General features: G+C 47.9%; 1 protein-coding gene across 6 annotated transcripts in view; it reads right to left on the bottom strand.

Annotated features, from left to right (window-relative positions):
• FLNB (filamin B) overlaps window positions 1-20,578 on the bottom strand; it is a 138,790-nt gene that overhangs the window by 18,538 nt on the left and 99,674 nt on the right. Inside the window, exons 25-39 of one of the 6 annotated variants that reach the window (XM_082344606.1) lie at window positions 19,086-19,253; window positions 17,971-18,063; window positions 17,051-17,174; window positions 15,882-16,038; window positions 14,610-14,799; window positions 12,262-12,509; window positions 9,560-9,598; window positions 8,696-8,798; window positions 7,846-7,986; window positions 5,377-5,505; window positions 4,471-4,644; window positions 3,572-3,730; window positions 3,046-3,249; window positions 1,854-2,006; window positions 1,626-1,748 (exon numbers count right to left, since the gene is read on the bottom strand). In XM_082344606.1, coding sequence (XP_082200732.1) covers window positions 1,626-1,748; window positions 1,854-2,006; window positions 3,046-3,249; window positions 3,572-3,730; window positions 4,471-4,644; window positions 5,377-5,505; window positions 7,846-7,986; window positions 8,696-8,798; window positions 9,560-9,598; window positions 12,262-12,509; window positions 14,610-14,799; window positions 15,882-16,038; window positions 17,051-17,174; window positions 17,971-18,063; window positions 19,086-19,253 — 2,205 coding nt within the window. Of the gene's footprint in view, window positions 1-1,625; window positions 1,749-1,853; window positions 2,007-3,045; window positions 3,250-3,571; window positions 3,731-4,470; window positions 4,645-5,376; window positions 5,506-7,845; window positions 7,987-8,695; window positions 8,799-9,526; window positions 9,599-12,261; window positions 12,510-14,609; window positions 14,800-15,881; window positions 16,039-17,050; window positions 17,175-17,970; window positions 18,064-19,085; window positions 19,254-20,578 lie in introns of all 6 variants that reach the window. The other 5 variants (XM_082344605.1, XM_082344607.1, XM_082344609.1 and 2 more) reach the window with 5 other exon arrangements.

Raw genomic sequence — 20,578 nt, forward strand, 5'->3', positions numbered from 1 at the left:
GAGGGTCACCCCACATGGCCTGGGTCCGGAGGACATCTGGAGGCTGGAGGGCCATCCTCCCTTCTAATTGACAAGAGAGGGTGTTTTAGGTAATGATGGGAAAAGTTAGTCTCAGCCAGAGTCATCTAGTACCACTGAAAAGAGTAAGAAGGAGTCAAGAGCTAGACAAGACTTGAGGGAAAGGGTGACTGACCACATCACACAAAGATGACAGACAAATAGGCACAGGGAACAGGAGAGAGAATTCCCCAAATGAGAAATGTGAAGCAAACGAAAACACAGTCCGCTCGTCTAGTGACCAGAGAAATGGAACCGAAAACTGGATACCGTATCTTTCCATCAGACTGATCAAAGTGAGAACCAAAGACAGTGGCCAGTGCTGGTGGGGAAACAGAGAAACAGGCATCAATTCGTTTTCTGGAGGACAGGCTGCCGAGGCATAGCAGCATCTGAAACGTATCGGCCCAGCAATCCCACTCCCGGGCATCCATCCGAAGTGACGACAGATGTCACAGAGCACTGATTAAGGGGGTCGAGGGATGGAGATGAGCATACATGAAATGAGAAAACCCAACGAGCACATGCACCTAGACGTGAATTGGAATCTTATGCAGTCATGAAAAGGATGATGGGGAAGTATACTTGGGTGTGGAAAGATGCCCACCGTACAGTGAGTGAGAAGTGCACCAGAGGGATCTGAGACTGAGCCCGTGTGACTAGGAGGCTGGAGGCATCCAGGCTCCAGCTCTGGGCCTGAAACGTGAACCACAATCTCCCTGGACGGTGGGATATGAGGTGAGACTTACTTCCCCTGTTTTTGAGCACCTGAACTTTTTATGATCACAATCAACACGGTGCGTTTTAAGTGATTCTTAGTCTGGACGCTACAGTAATGAGGTTTTTACCAACGGTGTGTCTAGAAAGGAAGAACCCATCAGGTAATGCTGAGAAGGCAGAGCAAGAGATATACCACAAGTCAGGAAAGATGGGAGACGCAGTGTGGACCTTCCTCTGGAAGCCAGAAGCTCATCACAATATGAGCTTCATCTGAAGACGATTTAGATTTTCTGTCTTCATAGAACCTGCAACTCCATAGCACATGCCAGAGGAGCCTCAAGCCTTCACTTACACAGTCACTTCTTAACAGAACCTGGGCCACATTTCGGACAGACCATGGCTGTGTTGGGCAAAGGGCTAGATGTGGCCCACCCACCCAGCCTTGCTTCGCAGGCCTCACTCCAATTTTGGGAATGAAAGATACGAACGGGAATTAGAAGGATGTCACTGGGCTGACACCTCCTTCCAGATATAAGCACCAGCAGGGCCAGTTCTCTCGCTATTAGTCTAGTCGACAGACAGTAAATGAAAGTTTAAAAGCTTATCTATTTTTCCCCCATGTGGTAAGATAAAGCTATTTTCATTTGGAAGAAGGAAAAGTAAATAGATTTACTTTTCCTGGATGGGCCTCTGTGAAAATAAGTATTAAAAATATTAATGAATTAAAAAAAAAAATTAAATTCAAAAACAGTCCCCCACAGCAGACTCGGACGGTACATTCTGGGCCAAGTCCAGACTTGGTTTCCAGTGGTGCCCACTGGCCTGACCCACGAGCCCCTCGTGCTCACCTGGGATCTTCAGGTTCAGGTCACAGATGCTCCCAACAGTGGCCACAGATGGGGCTCGACTGGTACGGGTGATGCTCTCCTTGACTCTTCCCTCCCCGCTGATCTTCACGGTAAAGGGGCTCCCTGCAAAAACCGAGCAGGCCCTTGAGAGAGCAGCCCAGAGGCCATGCGTGGCATTTACAGAAAACCCAAGCACGGGACAGGGAGAGCAGATGGGGCCACACGTACCAGGCACGTGCTCGTCGGCGAATTTGGTGGAGACAATGTAAACCCCAGGCACGGTGGGGAAGTAGGAGACCTTGCAAGTGCCGTCCTCCAGGTCCTCTGTCTGGATGTCCACTTTACTGGGGCCTTCCACCGCCAAGGAGATGCCACCATAACCTGCAACACAGTAGCCCGGGGCCGCTATGACAGCAGCTCATCAGGAAGGGGGAGCCTGATGAATGCAGAAAGGACCTCCACCCCTGGAAATGCTTCAGACGGCAGAAAGACAGTAACGGTGGCCCCTGTTGGACAGCACTGGGCAGAGGAGTCAGTTAAACGCTCTGAGAAATCCTGGAGTGAAATACCCTGGCTGAAGGTGGCCTTGACCATACTCTCTTCTCAAGGGTATCCACTAATATCCCAGCGACCACCTGTCCTGCAGAACCTGCTGGGGGGGACACTTTGCCCACCTGCTTCCAGGAATGGCACGTGCTGTCTGGGGGTTTATTACCAGCTGCAGGCCTGAGAATTTGACATTTTTAACTGCTCCTAGCTGCCTTGGATGCCCAGCCAGGGAACCACTAAGACAGCAGATCTAAAGCTTTAATAACCTGAGGAATCAACAGAGAACATAAGCCCATCAGGACCACAAATTCTCCAGCTCCTTGCCTTGGGAAGGTGACTTTATCCAGAAGTCACCAATGCAAGCCCATCCCTCAAAAATGCAGAAGATGAAGACTCTGGGATGTGGAGTAGCTTGGAGTGGCCCATCCTAATTCGGACCATCTCAAAGAGGAAACAGGAAGAAACTCCTCATTTCCACGAAAGCACTGCTCAGCTGAACATGACTTTGACCAGCTGGCCCAACATTCTTAGTTTGAGATGAGTCAAGGAGACCCTGGGGAGCTGAGAACAATGGTGGGAGTACTGATAATGAAACAGATCTGCGAGTTGTTGTGGCTCTGGGTTCGAATGCCAGAAGCAGACGGGGCTGCTAACCCTGCGGGCCTCAATTTTTTCATCTAGAAAACAAAGATAATACCTACTTTACCACTGCTCTTGGGGCTTAAATGATAATCACGTAAAAGGGTCTATAGCTTGAAGGATGCTCAGAAAGAAAAGAAAGTTGGCAGGATAAAAAGATGGAGTAATGCGAGCAATAAGAAGCCAGTTCCAAAGCGCTGGGCCTTTTCCCCTGGGACCATCCCCCACAGACCTGCATCCCTCGTGTCCACGATGAAGTCAGACATCTCGAAAGTCCGGCCTTCTGACAGGCCACGGCCGTAGACTTTGGCTCTGCGGGCATCCCCGATCTCTGACTGGACCACCATGATGGACACAGGGCTGTTGGCCACGTGGTTGCCATTCTTCTTGATGCTGACCAGGTGTTCACCCACCTCCCGGGGGATGAAGGAGATGCCTGGACCAGGGCACAGATTGGGGGTTATGAGGTGGGAGGGAGGGGTGAAGGGGAGGAAGCAGGAGGGAGACACACTGGCAAGAACGGAAACAGGACTTCCTTCCTGACTTCCCGGCAACCTAGGGTGTCCAAGAGGGCTGTCAACATCATAAGGTAGAAATGCTTGGATTCTGACCATGCATGTGACCCAGCAGGTTTATCACATCACACTCCAAGGTGCTACCAATTTCCCAGGCAAGGACTGGGATCTCGGGCAAGGTGGGAACCCCCATCTCCCACTCAAGATGTCCCGGCTCCTGCCGGGAGGGCAGTCTGGGCTCACCAATGTGATTGTTGGGCAGCCTCTTTAGGAGACAGGGCTCGTCGCGGCCGGATGGGGCCTTGATGCTGGCCGTCAGGGTGCTGAGGTCAGTCTCACTGATGTCGAGCAGGAAGTCGGCGGCAGAGCCCAGCTTCACCTGAGAGCACCGTCTGCTGTCGTCTGGGAAACACCAGCCCCAACACAGCTCCATTACACGTGGTCACCCTGGCTCTCCAGAGCTCTCACACCACATGCCATTTATAGATGAACAGGCAAGAATTAATTACGCAAACTTAAGTGACAAAAACACGCTCCGGACAATGAGCAGACCTAACCAACAAAGAATGACTGCTACTTATGCCTGGTTACAGGGAAGACTAGTAACTGGCAGGAACTGGAGACCTGAGTCCACACAGACCACATTTATAACCCACTGAGAACATGATCTGAACACAGAGAGCACAACAGGGGTCAGAAGCAGGGCTTTGAGTCAGATAATCTCCACCTGAATCCCAGAATACCCACATGAACATGGCTAAGCCAGTCTCTCCAATCCTCAGTTTTCCCATCTGTAAAAGGGAGACAAAAATCTATCTAGAAGTGATGCCGATGAGAATCTCTGAGCTCATTTACTCGTGCAATAAGTATTATTTGAAGGCCTCTGTCTGAGGGCCTCCTTATTTGGACCCTGGAGTCAGACTGGCACAAATAATTGCCCTCCAAATGATGTGCTTGCCTTTCCCGGGATTACCAGCTACAGGAGGAATTTAGCCTATCCAATGTTGGCCTCGCACCCCTAGTTTGTTCCCAAGGAGATGCTGTGAAACCTAAGTCTCAGACATGCCTAGCCAGCTGCCCCGGGTCTGATGGGAGGGGGGCTTATTGGGGCAGGGAGCCTCCAGCAAGTTGGGCAACTCTACCTGTGATCTTGGCTGTGAAGGGGCTGCCAGGGATGTGTTTGTCATTGTACTTGACCAGAATGCTGTAGTCGCCTGGCAGGGTGGGCAGGTAGGTCACTGTGCATGTCCCATCTTTGTTGTCAATGCAGCTGATTTCCGCCTTTGAGGGTCCCTCAATAGCCAAGTCCAGGCCACCTATGAATGAGAGGAGAGAAGGAGAGCCATCAGGGAGAGTGTTTCTGTGTTTCAAAAGGTATCACCACTCATCCGGGACAGCCCTGATGCCAGGAACGTCAGACTGACACAAGCCACGGGCAAGGGGCGTAGGTCAGAATAAAGCTATTTACATGGTGAAAGTGTCACTGGGAAGACACTCCACCATCTGAATTCTTCCTGCAAGTGATCCTGAAGTTCAATTCTTCCAGATGTGTGGGATGAGGAAGGGATGGAACCCCACGGGCCAATCACACATACGGGAAAGAGTGTCACACACAGACTATCACTGCTGCTTGGGGGCTGGATGCCATCATGAAAATCCCATTAGAATCGCAAATTTAGAAATTCCTGTGATGACAATGTGCATGGGCACAGAGCTAGAATAAGCCACTAAATGATTCATGTGGCCCTGTGGATACATGTACAGGTGCAAAAAGAACAAAACCAAAAATGCTATCTATCAAAACACATGTAAATTTCAGGCAATTCACATAAAACATTTCATAGTATGAATGTGATTTTAATCAGAACAGGAAGGACTTTAAAATTTCTGTTTTGGGTAGAAGACAGAGGAGCTCTATGTAAGAGATTTATATGAGAGAAAAGACAAGACAAATACTACCATTCGAGAGCCTTGTTTTTAAAGGCTTCCCTGGAATTGCATCCCCTTAACTCTCCAAATGACAGCTGAGAACCACAGAACCACATTACCTTCTCCTGCATCCTCGGTGACAATGGTGAAGGTGGCGGTTTTGTTGGCCACTCCGTACACGAGGCCCGGGCCATATGCAGAAACGCTCCCGCTGTTGGGGTAGTTCACGTAGAACTGGAGCGGGCTCTCTGGGTTTGCAAAGAACACACACAAAGTTGGGACTCATGGGCGGTGGTGGTGGTGGGGGGATATTCACCTAACAGCAGCGGGTGTGGCATCTCCTGGGCAGAGCAGAAGGCAAGAGCAGACTCTGTGGGGCTCCCCATCCTAGGACACCCAACGGGGTCTACTCACTATCGACCCTTCAGTGATCACATGAGAAGAACAGTCCCCTGGGTGTTCCAGACTAGAGGCGGGCTGAGGCAGGGGAATCTGGCTCAAATGGACAAGTAAGGAGGGAACAGCTACACCGGGGCCGGGTGGCGGGGGCGGGGGGAGCGATGGAGAAGAGAAATGACCCACTACTAGACGGAATGTGACTGGAAAGGTCCTTTGGGAAGGCCGTTTGCCCATAACTTTCAAAGTCTGTGAGCCCAGCCCGAGGAATCTATCCCACTGTGGTCCTCTCCACCCACGCCCACTCCCAGCCCTAGGCAAGTACTTCCATTTCCACAGAATTCAGATGCAAATTAGGAAAAGAACCCAGGGTCCAACAATAGGGGGTTGGTTAAATAAACATTAGTCTACTCGCAGGTCACTAAAAATAATGAGGGAGATCTATGTATACTAACTTGAGAGATTATCCATAATGTGTTGCATTAAAGAGAAAAAGGCAAATTGCTATATAAATGTCAATATCCCATTATATTAATACCCTATATAACATTAACACCTATTATAATACCTATATAATAATATATACCCATTATAATATATTCCTATGTAATATTAATACCATTATCCCAGTCCAAAATAGAACAAAATTGCATGCATATTTGTAGGTACAGAGGGAGACATTTGAAAAGATACACACACCAGCATTGGAAGTAGAAGGAAAATGGTAGAAAGACATTTTTACTTTTTCTGTATCTGCATCTTTAGAACGTTTAAATAGAAGCAGATAAATACATTTTTGCTTTAAACACATAGTATCCATACACATACACATAAACTAAAGCAAACATCAAACTGGGAGAAATATTTGCAACTCCTATCACAAAGGGCTAATCTCTCCAATATTTAGACTGCTCTCAGAAACTGATATGACACAGGCCAATAATCCAAGAGAAAAACTGAGCCAAGGATACAAACGTCCAGTTCAGAGAAAGAGAAATACAAATAGCATTGATACTTAGCCATATAGAAAGTTGCTCAATTTCATTCACAGGAGAAATACAAACAAAGCAATACTGTTTTTTTAACTATCAGTCTGGCAAAGATCCAAAAATTTGATAGCCTATTCCACTGGCAAATTGGCGGAAAAGCAGGTGCTCTCCTACATGGCGGGTGGGTACGTGAACAGGAAGAGATTGGGTGAAGGGCGCTTTGATGAGATCTGTCAGAATTGCAGGGCTGTTGCCTGTGCCCTGCAATTCCTGCCCTGGGAACCAAATATCTCAGATACACCCTGGCAGGTGTGAGATGATGGGTGTGCAAGGCTATTCACTGCAGCAGGACTAGTAATCACAAAATGTGGGGAAGAACCCAATTGTCCTCCAGTGGGAGAAATGGTTCACGTGTAACGTTCACCCAAACGGCCGGACACCATGAACACTCTCTACTATTCAGATGCGCAAAGTTCTCCAAGATATACTATTTGATGAAAAGGGCAAGGTTAGAATAATGTGTAGCGTAGGCAACAAAGGGAGAGGGATTAAACATCTGTATTCCCATCTGTTGTAGAGTCTTAAAAATATTCTGAAATCTAGCATAAAACACCAGTAACAGTCAGGTTCAAGGAGAGGGCAGATGGGGGATATGGGTGGGAAGGAAACCTTTCTCCACATCATTTTTAAACTATGTAGATAGATTATGTACTCAAAAAAAAAAAAAAAGAACAAGAGTAACACTGTGCTGGTTGATGGACATGAAACTTGAGCTGGCTTTCCTTGTCAAGGGCAGTGTGACAATAAGGCAGCTTGTCCTCTTCTCACAACCTCTTCTCCTGTCCCACACTGCTCTGGGCTCTGCAGGCCCAGCTGGAAAGTCCCTTGATGTGCCTCACATTTTTCTCCCAGCTCACCCTTTGGCCATGCTTGGCATAGTGACAAAGACAAACAATCACGGACCAAAGGGCCTGCACTGTGGCCCAGGACACTTAGCTGTGTCATCCCTGCTGGAAATTAGCTGGATCTGCTGGGGTCACAGCCTGTTTGGTTTTGCAGGGACGCCCACACTGCATTCCCAAATCTGCCACTGAAAACCACACAGCAGGTGACTGAACGACTGACTACAGTCTCCCAGATGTTCACATCCTGAACCTTGGAGTCCTGCAGGGCCAGTCAGCCAGGGCGCTAAGCCCGACTTACCAGGGATGTGGCTGCCCATGTATTTGATGTGCATCTCGTGGAGGCCGACCTCAGTGGGAGCGTATCTGACAGTGACCGTGCCATCCTTGTTGTCCACAATCTCAGGTGTGGCTGTCTTCCCAGAAGGCATGTGGACCTCTCCTGTTGGAGCACATGGAGACAGGGCAGTGAGCCCACCAAGACTTCCCCCAAGAAGCTGAGCACAGAGGCACACGTGGCCTTCACAATAAAGGTTTTCAGATACAAGAACACTTCACTGTTGCCTAAAACACCACGTTCCACAACCGGAAGCAGAGACGTACCTGCCTTTATTTTGTTCTATTTTGTTTCCACAAAATGCAGCAGGCAACTCACAAGTAAAGGGTCTTCTACTTTTGTAGTGACAGAATTAGAAGCTCAAACAGGACTTGAGAAGACCATGAGACCAATCGGATTGGTAAAGCGTCAACTCAAAGAGAAGCAGGCATTGAAAGGAGGCTAGGAGAGGAAGTAACTCTTGTACAACAGACCTCAGTGTCAATGTCACATCTGGAAAAGTGGAAGAATAAGAGAAGGCAAGAAAAGGGGGGAGTAGGAACGTGATGGTCGAGAGCGATCTAAACACAGCGGTTCTCCCCCTACAGAGCATCTCCGGCCCTCTCTCCAGGATGCAAGTTATAAATGAACCACCTCTTCTGAGATACACATATACACACAGAACATTCTGCAATCCCATGGGCTCATGGACTGACCCAGGGATGCTGGGTTCCGGACCCCAGGTCTGGGGGACATGTGGAACCAGCTCCTGCGCACTGTTTGGAGAGCTAGTGCAAGCGAGTGAGAACAAGACGGCTTTCATGACAGTGCTTACCGGTGATTTCTCCTTTCCTGACTGCAAACGGAATGACCAAGTCGAAAGGCTTAAACCCCAGGCCATTCATGTCACTCACTGGGACATAGGCCTCTTCAGTTACCTAAAAACAGGAAGCAGCGGTCACTGGGTAAAGTGGACAACAGTGTGAGCTGGGGAAGCTACAGGGGGCAGAGCAACTGGGAATTTTGCAAGCTCGAACAGCCAGGATTTGGGGATGCGGCTGCCCATGCATTGTGAGCTTTGGCTAACGGGCTCCGGGGCCAGAGCATGAACCTGAAGAATTGGAGGAATCATGCTGACCAATTGCTAAAAATCCCTAGGCTGTTTGCTTGTGAAATTCCCAGCAGCGCCCATAGGAAAGCGGAAAAGTGAGAGACAGCAATGTCTGTGAGTCCCAAGAGGTTCCACCTGGAAAGGTTTAGTTGCCTGTGGCCTGGAAAAGAAGGTGCGTTTTAAGTGGCAGAAAGTAGCAGCGGTGGCTTTCCCCCTGAACAGAAACCAAATGTGCAAGTGGTGGCTTTTAGAGTCAGGAGGAGGGCTGAGACAGCTGTCCATCTTTCTCTTTAAACATGGAGACAAACTGCACCGAGCGTGATCACAGACATGGTGGTGGGCGATTCGTGGAGTGCGTACGATGACACGGGTGGGTCTCATTACAGAGAAAGCCGGGATCATTGTGATGCACTGATCAGTGGGGACAAACCAATGACCAGGACACCCAGAGGGCTTAAGCAATCCCCAAAAGCAGGCTGCAGCTTTTCTGCAATGAAGGCTGAGTAAACAAAGACATGGAAAAGGGAAAAATAAAAACAAAAACCAAAAGTGTACCCAGGGCCTGAATCCGGGGGGACATGCATTTACCGGTGCCTCCTCCACAGCTGCGACTTCCCCATCTGTGGCCTGGTCAGTGGCAAATGGAAATTAGTTGGGAATCACATTGAGGGACATCGCGACTCAGTAGATTCTACAACCCGAGGGCTGCTTCCTCCCCATCTGTCTTGCATAGCAGAGAGCTACTCCCTGTAGTGGGAGCCTACCTTCTTCCCACCATTGTGGAGAGCAAGTTGGCATCTCCTCTTCAAATGTCAAATCCACATGCCCTCTGAACCCATGACCCACTTTAGGGAAGCAAGCCTATAGAAATACTGGCAGGAAAGTCTATAGGTAAGTCATGTGCGCCAAGGATTTTACTGGAGCCATTCTCTGTTGGGAAAGGCTGAAATAACCTAAATGTCCATCTGTAAGGGAGTCGGTTAAGTAAATTACATAAGTCTGTACAGTGGACCCCGGTGCAGCCATTCTGAAGAGGCGATCAAGTCAGATCAATTAATATGGAAGGGTATTTACAGCATCTCAAGGGAAGGAAGCAAGTTGCAAAGCAATGTGCATGGTTAATCTCATGCACAAAACTGACATGTTTCTTGTATAAGCAGGAAAAAACCTAATGCTGGTCACCCCTGGAGCATGAAATTGGGAAAGGGGTCTCTTGTTACTTGGTATGTGTCTATAGTTATGTCCTAGAAGTTTTTATAAATTCATTTTTTAAAAACCAGAGACTTTGTATTCCTGATCCAATCACCCTGATAAGGGATGGGTCCCCTTCTCAGTTCCCTCTTCTCCCACAATAAAAGAATTGGAAAACCTCCCTTCTGGAGGAAAACTTCCGTGCCCATGTTTAGCCCCTTTTGTGTATTCTGGCATCTCAGAAAGGGGGCTTCACTTACAAAGGCAGCTTTGTAAGCTTCAACATTTGCAACAGCCCTATCCCCCACCCTCTGGACCATCTCAGGTTGGGCGACTCCGGCACACATCAGCCAGGAAGATCTTTCAGTGGCTATGCTATAGCCTTTGATCAGTGACTTCTTAACAGTGACAGGCAGAGAAGCTGCTAGACCCGTGACTTGCTGTGCACGTTTGTGAGATGTATTTAACTGAACCAGCCTGCTGGGGCTCCTGCAGACATTTGCTGCAAAGGCAGTACAGGGTGTTCAATGTCCTTTTGGCCCCAAGTCTGCAGGGGAAGACAGCAAACCTAGCCCCAAGAGGCCAATGAACAGAAAGTGGGCCCATCTAGGTAAAGCTGGAGGAAGCTAGGAATGGGAGAATGAAGACCTAAAGCAAGTGCCCTGAGTGTCATCCCTTTCTGCCTTCAGCAGTTGTTAGGGGGGTAGTGCGTTTACACAAAGGATCCTTGCTTTGTGTGCATTCCAGGGCTGAATGGACATTCATTCCTAATGAGTTTGGTGGCCTCCACTGCAGGTTTCTGACTCATCTGCTAAAACGGTCCTTGGTATTTTCTTCCTGATTTCCTCACTCACACCCTCCAAACGTGGTCTCTTATCTCCAGCTCATCCCACCAGCAGGGCTGTGACCTCTGCCCAATTCTAACCAACCAGATAAAAACTCCTGTGGGCTAAAAACAGAGTCTTAAAACTACAACTGGGACTTCTCTGTAAATAAGAAGGACATAAACTTTCTAGCTGCATCTTTTTCTCCCCTGAGGAGAAAAACACTCCCAAGTTAACAGCGTCAAAAGTGTTTACATCCTTGAGACATAAAAAGGCTCCAGGTCTCTGGCACAATGTTCACAGATAAACAAACATCTATGGAAAAGAATAAAGGTACAGCAGATTATAGAGTGGGAGACAGACATGGGCTTCTGTCTGGAATGGAGTCTCCGTGTCCTTCTCTGCTGCTGCATAAAGTGAAATCATTAGATGGAGCTTTGTAGGCTGTGCATGGGGCCAGGCATTGAGTTCTGTAAACTTTGTGGTCTGCTGCCCGTGGCATCAAAGGACACAGGTGGGGACGGCACTCAGCAGCTGTCCAGAGCAGGCAGTCTGGGTTCAGTGGACTTAAGTCTGATCCCCGCTCCTATACAGGATTTGTAAAAGGGCCAACAATGCTTAGTTTTAAGGGTTAAATGAAGGACTGCTCCTAAGGTTTCTAACCCCTTCCCTGGTTGAAGAACCTTAATAAGCAAAGGAAGATCTAAAAGTCACTCAGATTTGAAAATTAAAAGGCCTAGCCATTCTCTGGCTCAGAGGTTTTGCATAATGGTTTTCTTTTATTCCAGATGTTCCTAGCTTCAAAAAGACAAGTTATTTCCCCCTCATCATCAAAGTCTGAATCTTTCCAAAACACAACTGGAGGTACTTTGAGTCCTGGGATATCAGAGTCAAGTCTCCAGACATAACAGCCTCGGGAACCTCTCTCCTCCGAAGAACTAGCAGGATGAAAAACCGTAATGTTTTACTTATAGATGTTTTTGTCAAAGTGTATCTTTCTGAGCTGGGCTTAGGCCAGGACATTGCCTAAGATCCTTAAGCATGATGGACATTTTGGTTACCAGTGATTTCCTAAAACCCCTTAGAGCCAAAGGGTCCCTGGGTTTTTAGAGATTACTGCAGGATTCTGCAAGGTCATGACTGCTTAAGACAATATTTTTTTTACAGAAAAGAAAAAAAAAAGAGGCGGGGGATGTCTCAGCCAGGGTTTAACAAACAGCAGTCGTTACTGTTCCTGCTAACAACAGCATGCTCTAGAGAAGAAATTTTCCTTACCATGACAGTGAACGGGCTGTTGGGAATATCAACGCCACCAAAGCGCACGTAGATGACATAGGTGCCCGGCTTGGCGGCCGTGTAGAAAATGTCATAGGTGCCATCCTCATTCTCGATGACATCAGCCTCAGCCTCAGTGCCGTCCGGGGTCAGAACCGTGCAGGTCACTTTGCCTTTCCCGGCGGTCTTGGCGTCTACCACAAAGCCCACTTCCTCGCCAGTTTTCACAGTGGAGGCGATTCCAGGACCTGGAGAAAAGTTTAGGAGGAGAGCATGGAAGCTTCAGCCACGGACAGCAGCTGGAGGCCCAAGAACAAATCACACACGTTCGTGTTGTATCTGTGAATGTTAGACCTTCAACTGCCACCGTGCAGGGGGATGTCCCAGAGATGCCCTGGGGAAGATGCTGCTCCAGGGAGCATTCTATCCATTACTTATTAAATAAGGTGTATCTGCAAGTTCCGAGTGATAACCATATGTTAAACCAGCTTTGCCAGCATTCAAGTGTATGGGGATGAAGGTCAACTTTCATCAGCAAACACATATTGGGCATTTTCTTAAGTGCCAGATACACACAAAGGTGAGCAAACCACAGTCTCAGCTCTCAATATGCTCAAAAACTAACAGGGCAGATGCACGCAGGCTGGACACCAAGAATGACAGCTCGATCTGTGTTGGAAACACCGAGAGGGGACTAAGTTATCAAAAAAATAATCAATGGTTCTTCAAAGAAGCATCCTGCAGCACATCTATGAAAAGTTCTATGAATTTATATCCCAGGGTTGCCACATTGACAGAGGGCTTCCTGACAAAGGGGAAATGGCTGAATTCTGAAGGCTGGGTACCCTTGGCTTAGGGAAGACTTACAACCTCTGTCTCCAAATGATGACCCGTCTATCTGTCTGTCTCTCTGACTTGTGGCACCCCTTTACTGAGGATCCACAGATCAGGGAGTGCAAAAAACTGTGAATTAAAAGCACCCCGGCCAAAAAAAACCAGCAAAGTGTGTAGAAGCAACAGGGAGTGACAAGAACATGCTGAGACAGTGAGTAGTAAGAGAAGACTGAAGTTTGGCGCTGAATGACAGACTGAGAGGTAGGGCCAAAGGAGCCCCCAGGCTGAGCAGAGTATCTTGCCTGAGCTGCAGGAAGGATGAGAGCCTGGAAAGCCAGGAGGAAGTTCCCACCCAGTATTCACATGCCCTCAGGTTAGCAAAGACAATCCAGTTGTCTCTGGAACAGCACAGACCTAGGAGGTGGCAGACTGGCCATCATTACAAAACTTCTCAGTCTTGTGGTGGATGAGCCAAAAAGAGCCAAGCTGAGCAATTTACAACCTCACCCTGAAAGCCGAAAGATTTTCTCCTTTCAGAACAAGACGAGATATGAGAGAAATAGGACACATCCAGGGTGGACCTCTGTTTAGTGTTATTTAAAGAGAAGCAACTCAGTTTCATTTCAGAGATGGGGATTCATGGTTTGAAATCTGCTTGAAGCAGCATCAGAGTTGCCCATGATATTCAACTGGTCGTGTCTTAGAAACGGAAGGAACTGTTACGCTCTAATATGCCTGGAGAATTCCCGAGAGACTCAGACGTAAGTCCTGAGTGTTGAGGAAAAACCTAGATCCTTTAATGTGCTTCTCTAGCCCTGGCCTGAAATGCTCTTGAATGTATCTCGAATAACTAAACCATCTACTCATGAAAGGCATAAATTTGATGCTTTTCATGGGAGCCACCATCACAGTTGAAATCTCAACAATCACCCACTTCAAAAGTAACTGTAGGGCTTCCCTGGTGGCGCAGTGGTTGAGAGTCTGCCTGCCAATGCAGGGGATGCGGGTTCGAGCCCTGGTCTGGGAAGATCCCACATGCCGCGGAGCGGCTGGGCCCGTGAGCCACAATTACTGAGCCTGCGCGTCTGGAGCCTGTGCTCCGCAACAAGAGAGGCCGCGATAGTGAGAGGCCCGCGCACTGCGATGAAGAGTGGCCCCCGCTTGCCGCAACTAGAGAAAGCCCTCGCACAGAAACGAAGACCCAACACAGCCAAAAATAAATAAATAAATAATTAAAAAAAAAAAAAGTAACTGTAATAGTTTCCATGTGCCTGGCACCGTGCTAAGCACTTTTCATGCCTGACCTCATCTAATCTCTGCAATAGCACTGCGAAACAGTCTCTGATCCTTGGAAGAGCTTCTTGAACTTAAATGTTTTCCAAAAAGATCTTCCATCTAAGTCTGCCTGAGGCTAAGAGTGGTTGAGCATCTTGCCCTGATCACACAGCTATTAAGTGGCAGACGCTGGCTTTCTGATGTCAAAACACACACTCCTGTCCTTGAGCTGCACTCACCTGTGGCCAGGCACTTGCTGGCATCGCCCGTCTGTGTGGCCCGGATGCGGTAGGGAGACAACGGGATGTCATCCCCACCGTAGGTGACCCCAATCATATAACGTCCAGTCTTGTCAGGGATGTAGGTAACAGCGTATGTGCCATCTTTATTATCATGGACAATGGCTCTTTTGGGTTTTCCCTCTTGGTCCTGTGGATCACAGAGAAATGCTATCTAGGATGTTGTCATCAAGATGTAGAAGTCGTTCAAAGAAAACCTTGACACATTTTGCTCATTAATTAATGCCTCTAGTGGGAGGAAAAAAGAATTACTGGCTTAACACATTTTGGGAGGTGGTGGGAGCAGAGGGTCATAGATCCTTTTAACACTGTGATGGACACGGTCAATTTTTAGTGAATTTTCTGTCAAGGGAACAAACAGTTTTAGCTCCAAATCCATCGAAATGTAGGGAGACAAGAGGGCAGAGGCTCCTGCTTCTGCACCATCACCTTCACTCTCCTTTTCCTCTTTACTAATAGGAACCTAATTCTTAGCTAGGTGCGCTGCTTCCAGAATACGAGACACCACTTCCTAGTATCCTTGGCCACTAGGTACAGCCATGGGACTTATGACAAACTTCTAGCAAACGAGAAGAGAGTGGAAGTCTCATGAGGGACTTCTGACAGGGCTGCTTAAGACAGCTGATTGAGTTGGAAGGTCCCATTGTCCCTTCTGCTCTCTTCCTCTTTCTGGCTTGCCATGTGGATTGGATGGCCAGAGCACCAGCAGGCTCGTGGTCCAGGAGGAGACCTTAGGGACAGAAGCCACACGTTAGGACAGAGGAGCAGAGAGGTGGCATGGACCCTGCTTCTTTGATAAGCCACACAGCATCCAGGCGCCTTGCCCGGCCTCTGGGCCTCTCTAACAAGAGAGAACTATCCCATGTGTTTAAGCCACTCTTATTTGAGGGTTGACTGTGATATGCAGCAGAACTTAGTCTTAACTAATCCAAAGGGTAATTTTAAACATTCAAACATAAAAAGATAGGAATAGATATAATAGAGAGCAAAATATATGAGATTCACCAAAATGCGGTACGTGAAGCTATACTCTCAGACTTCTCAGGCAAGCCTGTTTGTTGTCCTGTACAATTACTGACTCTCTAGTGGGGAAATCAGACAAACATTTGCGTGAGGCTAGAAATTAGTTGTTAAAATCCTGGTTCTTATCCCTGGCTGAGAAATTAGGTCTTATTAATGAAGTTTGGCTCCAGAAAAATCATTCAAGGTTACCGTTATCTGAACAGCAAGCAGGCCTTCCCCGGCATCTCTGGCATCGATCGCAAACTCCACAGGCAGGCTGGCAGGCACACCATAGGTACTGAGGCCAGGGCCACTGGCGGTCACTTTGCTGGCATCGTATGTGGGAAGGACCTTGACCTTAAAGGGACTTGACAGACACACACACCCCAGTTCAGTATGGATACACTTCAACCCAGCTGCATCTGACCTCTCTTACACAAGAGACTGGGATTGAGAGGGAGGATTTCTACAGCATATAAGACCTAAGTGCCAAATCCAGCAGAAATTTACAACCATGTAACCATCATACAACAGATCAGCTTTCCCTAAGTGCATTCCATGGGATACAAACTAATTTCCAAATTAGTCTGGGAAACATGGGGTTAAACACATTTAACCCACTTTTGTTTTACTAACACAATGATCACCAAAATGGAAAGAAAAAATATTAAAACCGATGTTTCAATATTATCTTGTCCTCTTATTTTCTATTTTTAGTATGTTTTAGATGATGTAAGACCTATTAGTCAAGTAACACATAAATGTAATTTATAAATTATACCTTTCCACAGAGCTAGAGCTGTATGTATATCTTCATGTAAAATATGTACACTTGGGGCACCAGTGAAACTTTAAAATTCTAAGTATGATAAAAATATCTTTGGAGTCTCTTCTGAGAGGTAAAGAGCTTAAGCAACATTTTTTCTATTAACAGGAATGAGGAACAGGTTTTCACCCAACACCTTCTGGGAATGCTATGGTCAACCAAATTCTCAATTAAGAAGTAAAAATTTTTGCCCTAATCAGAAAACAAGTTGCATGGTCACCAGAAAGAAGACCTTGATGAACTAACGCACTCTTTAATTTCAGCTCATCTTTACATTAAAGATGGTTGAAAGGAACAAATGTAGGGGGGGCACCAAGAGAGCAGGAGGCACAAACATCAAGGCTAGTGTATTTTAACACCTGTGCAGAGCATGCCGGTTCTCAGTGATGCTGATCAGTTGGACGGATGGGTAAATGAGTGGATGGATGGATGCGGGGGTGGGTGGACAGATGGATGGATACATGGACAGACGAATGGATGGGTGGGCCACCAGAGCAGTGCTGGTCACCAGAGGGGTGGGCTTGAACCCCTTCCCTAAGTGACAGAAGCTTACCTACGAGGGATCTCCTCATCAGCATATTTAACAGAGACCATGTAAGGGCCCTCCTGGGACGGGGTGTAGGTCACTGTGTGTGTGCCATCCCCATTGTCCACCACGTTCACCGGCTCCACCAGACCTGAGAACACAGATGAGAGGGCTGAGGAACTGCCTGGCTTCCCCTTCACTCCACCTGGGCTGAGTTCATAAAGGATCACATTCATCCATGAGAGCTATTGGTTTCCACTGATAACACAAAGGCAAGCAGGCCATAATCAGAGGCCTAAGAAATCACAGGAGAAAGATTCCCCAATTCATAGTTGCAGAAATGACCCTAAGAGACACCTTTAGCTTTCTGTTGGCTGAACTACACTCAGTCGGACCTAGATTATAATTAAGGAGACTGCCTGCACTTGTTGCTGGAGGGAATATGGTGAAGATGCTTGCTGCAGACATGCTATCCTTTCAAGCTGGTTAGGCATGCTTGGGATGTGGCAATTTTACTCTACAGCCAAGAAAGGGTCAAAGAGTCCAGAACTCTGAACAGCAAAATTTAACCAATGGGCCAGCCAGTTAAAACTTGTATCCACCTTTGAGCAAAGACCATCATGGCAGCAGCATGCTGGGTGTAGGGTGCAGGGCACGTGAGGGTGCTAATCTCATGAGGGTGAGAGGGCTCTCAATGTGATATCTACAGGGGATGGTTAGAGATCACTTTAAAGCATAATCAAGGCATGCATTAGGTTGGTAGATTCTAGATGCCAGTTCTGAACATGAGTGTCAGGATGCGTCAAGTGAAGGGTAGATTAATCAAAGTGTGGCATACTCATTAAGCAATGCAGATGAGGCAGGTACAAGGCAATTTCAGAGGTAAGGCCAGCAAGAGGCATTCGGGTTACATAAATCAGAGCAGCAGCTAATAGGAAAATGCAAACCTGTCTCCATAAGGTCACCCTTCAGGTCCCGTTTAAAGAACTCTGACATGGCTTTCAAGGGGCTGAGCCTTGACTGGGAATCCGTCTCATCAGCTAAAATTAAAAGGCTGTTATTTCAGAGTCCTCTGTAATAGACGTAGATATCTCAGCAAAGCTTTTCTCTCTTTCTCCCCTCTGCCCTGCCCTGTCTCCCTCTCTCTCTGTCCTTCTACCCCCCCCCCCACACACACAGGTCTTGAAGCTCAGTAACTTTGTGGAATCAGATTCCAGCCCTATGACTTCATTTCCCCCAAAACTATTTCTGCTCTGAGCTTCAAAGGGCGTAACCTCCTGCTGAACCCCATTAAGGAGAAAGTTCCTCTTCAAAGAAGGAAGCCCTCATTTGCCACTTCTGTGAAGCCAAGAACACATCACTGAGTAAAAATCCAGATAATTTAAGAAATTAGGCAGAGAATGGCACATTTTAAATGCTGGAAGAGGAAGTGTGATCACCTACTGAAAAAGGTAAATTTCAACGTTCATCAGGGCTTGTCCCAAAGTGGCCTGCTAGCCTCACCCAACCCAAATTCCAGGCTGCAAAAGGGGAGGCCAAATTGCCAACAAAGCCCATTCCCCAAGAGACCACCTCTCTCCAGGGAGCTGGGACAATGACAAAGCTATGTGTCACATGGGCTGAGTATTGCTCATTTCCAGAAATTTGGGGTGTGTTCCCACATGAGCACCAAATCCAACACCCACCCAAATCCAGACCCACCCCAGTCACCTCACAAATGCTGAAACACATAATTAAGCAGTTGCGATAATTTTACATGTGAGAGCCCAGATACTACTTGCTTCATCCTGCTACTCTAAAAAAATAAAACAAAATTTTAAAAAGACATTTAGGGTCATATTATTAAATGATGGAAAAGACAGGCCGCTAGAAAAATAACAGGCCTGCCAACTTTTTAAGCATAAACTTCTACTGTTTAGCTAGAACATGGAGCAATAAAGTAATTTAAGAAATTTCACTTAAAGTTCATGACTCAACTCAAAAGCAAAGTGCCTGCTCTGGGTCATGGCTGCCCCCGTCCAGGGCAGGTGAGTGTCAGCAGGAAGGCAGGATGTGTACTTACCTCGTGGGCCCATGACCCTCACTTCCAGTGGGGCCAGGCCGGCCTTGCTGCTGTCCACCGTGAAGGACTGCAAGACACGAGCTCGGACACCCGAGCCCAGCCCAGGGCCAGCGATCTTGACCTTGCTGGGGTCCACAACATCCTTCACAGGAACCCTGAAGGGGCTGCCTAGAAAAGAGGTCACAGGATTCTAAGTACAGCCCCTGCTAGTGCCTGGAGACCCGCCTTGTGTGCACCCAGAATTGCACCATTGCTCTACCCAGGCCTTCACTTACACCAGCTCCAGTCAGCTTCTCCTGCCTTGCTGTGTTGTGCACCCAAGTGCACCTACTGTGTACAGACATGGTGCCAGGTGCTGGGCCCAGAGTGCTTAACAGCTCTCCAGGAACCCCATGCAGGAGAAGGATGAGGTAAGCAAGTCACTGTAACATCATATACAACACATGTTGGGGATTTGTACAAGGTGTTGGTGGAGCACTCAGAAGACAATGAATCTGGTCTCTGGGAGACCAGAGGACGCTTTCCAATAACATATGAGACATATGGGTGAGCAGATGTCACTGAGAAGGGTATCAAGCAGAGGGATTGGCACGTGCAAAGGCATGGAGGTGAGGGAGAAGACAGGCTGTTGAAGGAACTGAAGGAGGATGCTGAGTGGTGGAAGGAAGGCACGGAGAGGACTGCAGAGAGGTGGGCAGGCTGTGCGGTCCACATCCAACATCCTCTCCCATAAAAGGCTCCTCAGGGGCCCCTGGCCTCCTGTCCCTGCAATGTAGCCAGCACCGCCCTCCCACCACCACTCATGGCCTTCTTGGTTCCCTGGCCATTGGGTGAAGCCTTGCTTTCTCCCTGAGTGTAAGCTGTGGTCCCCCTGCATGGCTGACCCCACCGCTGACACTGGGGCCCTCTGACTCTTTGAGGGTATTGATTTTAAAGACTGATGAAACATGGGAAAGGCAGGGGGATTGGAATTCGAGAAAAGCACTAAACACAGAAACAGGAACTGGGCCAGGACCCTCATGGGATTCCTCTACCAAGGGAGACCAAGTAAGACCTCCCCAGAGGTGGGCCAGAAACAGGAGCCCCAGCGTCCCCAGCACCATGCCTCAGGCTGCCAAGTCCATCACCAAGGGGCGACACCCATCTCCTGCAGAAGTTCTCATGCTCCCTGTGACGCCTGGCGGTTAACGATGTCTAACTGCCACAGAAGCCGAGGTCTCTCTGCTTTGTATCCTAGAACATTTGTGCTTTGTAGAATCAGGGGTGGGAAATAACAAAGATCACATAAAGAACCAAGGCCTTGGCTTTTTTAACAATAGCAGGGCTTCAGTGGTATCTGATTTCTTGGCCAACTGAAATAAATGGCTGACCCTGGCAGAGACAAGCACCACGCTCCATGCTGGAGTTTAGTGAAACAAAAGGGAGTTTTATTTTAAAGAGAGACAGTTGAGGATTTCAGTGCCAAGAGGTGATGGCAATGAACTAACTTTGAA

The sequence above is a fragment of the Balaenoptera borealis genome, assembly GCF_965194805.1.
Source record: "Balaenoptera borealis genome assembly, chromosome: 12".
NCBI classification, from domain to species: domain Eukaryota; kingdom Metazoa; phylum Chordata; class Mammalia; order Artiodactyla; family Balaenopteridae; genus Balaenoptera; species Balaenoptera borealis.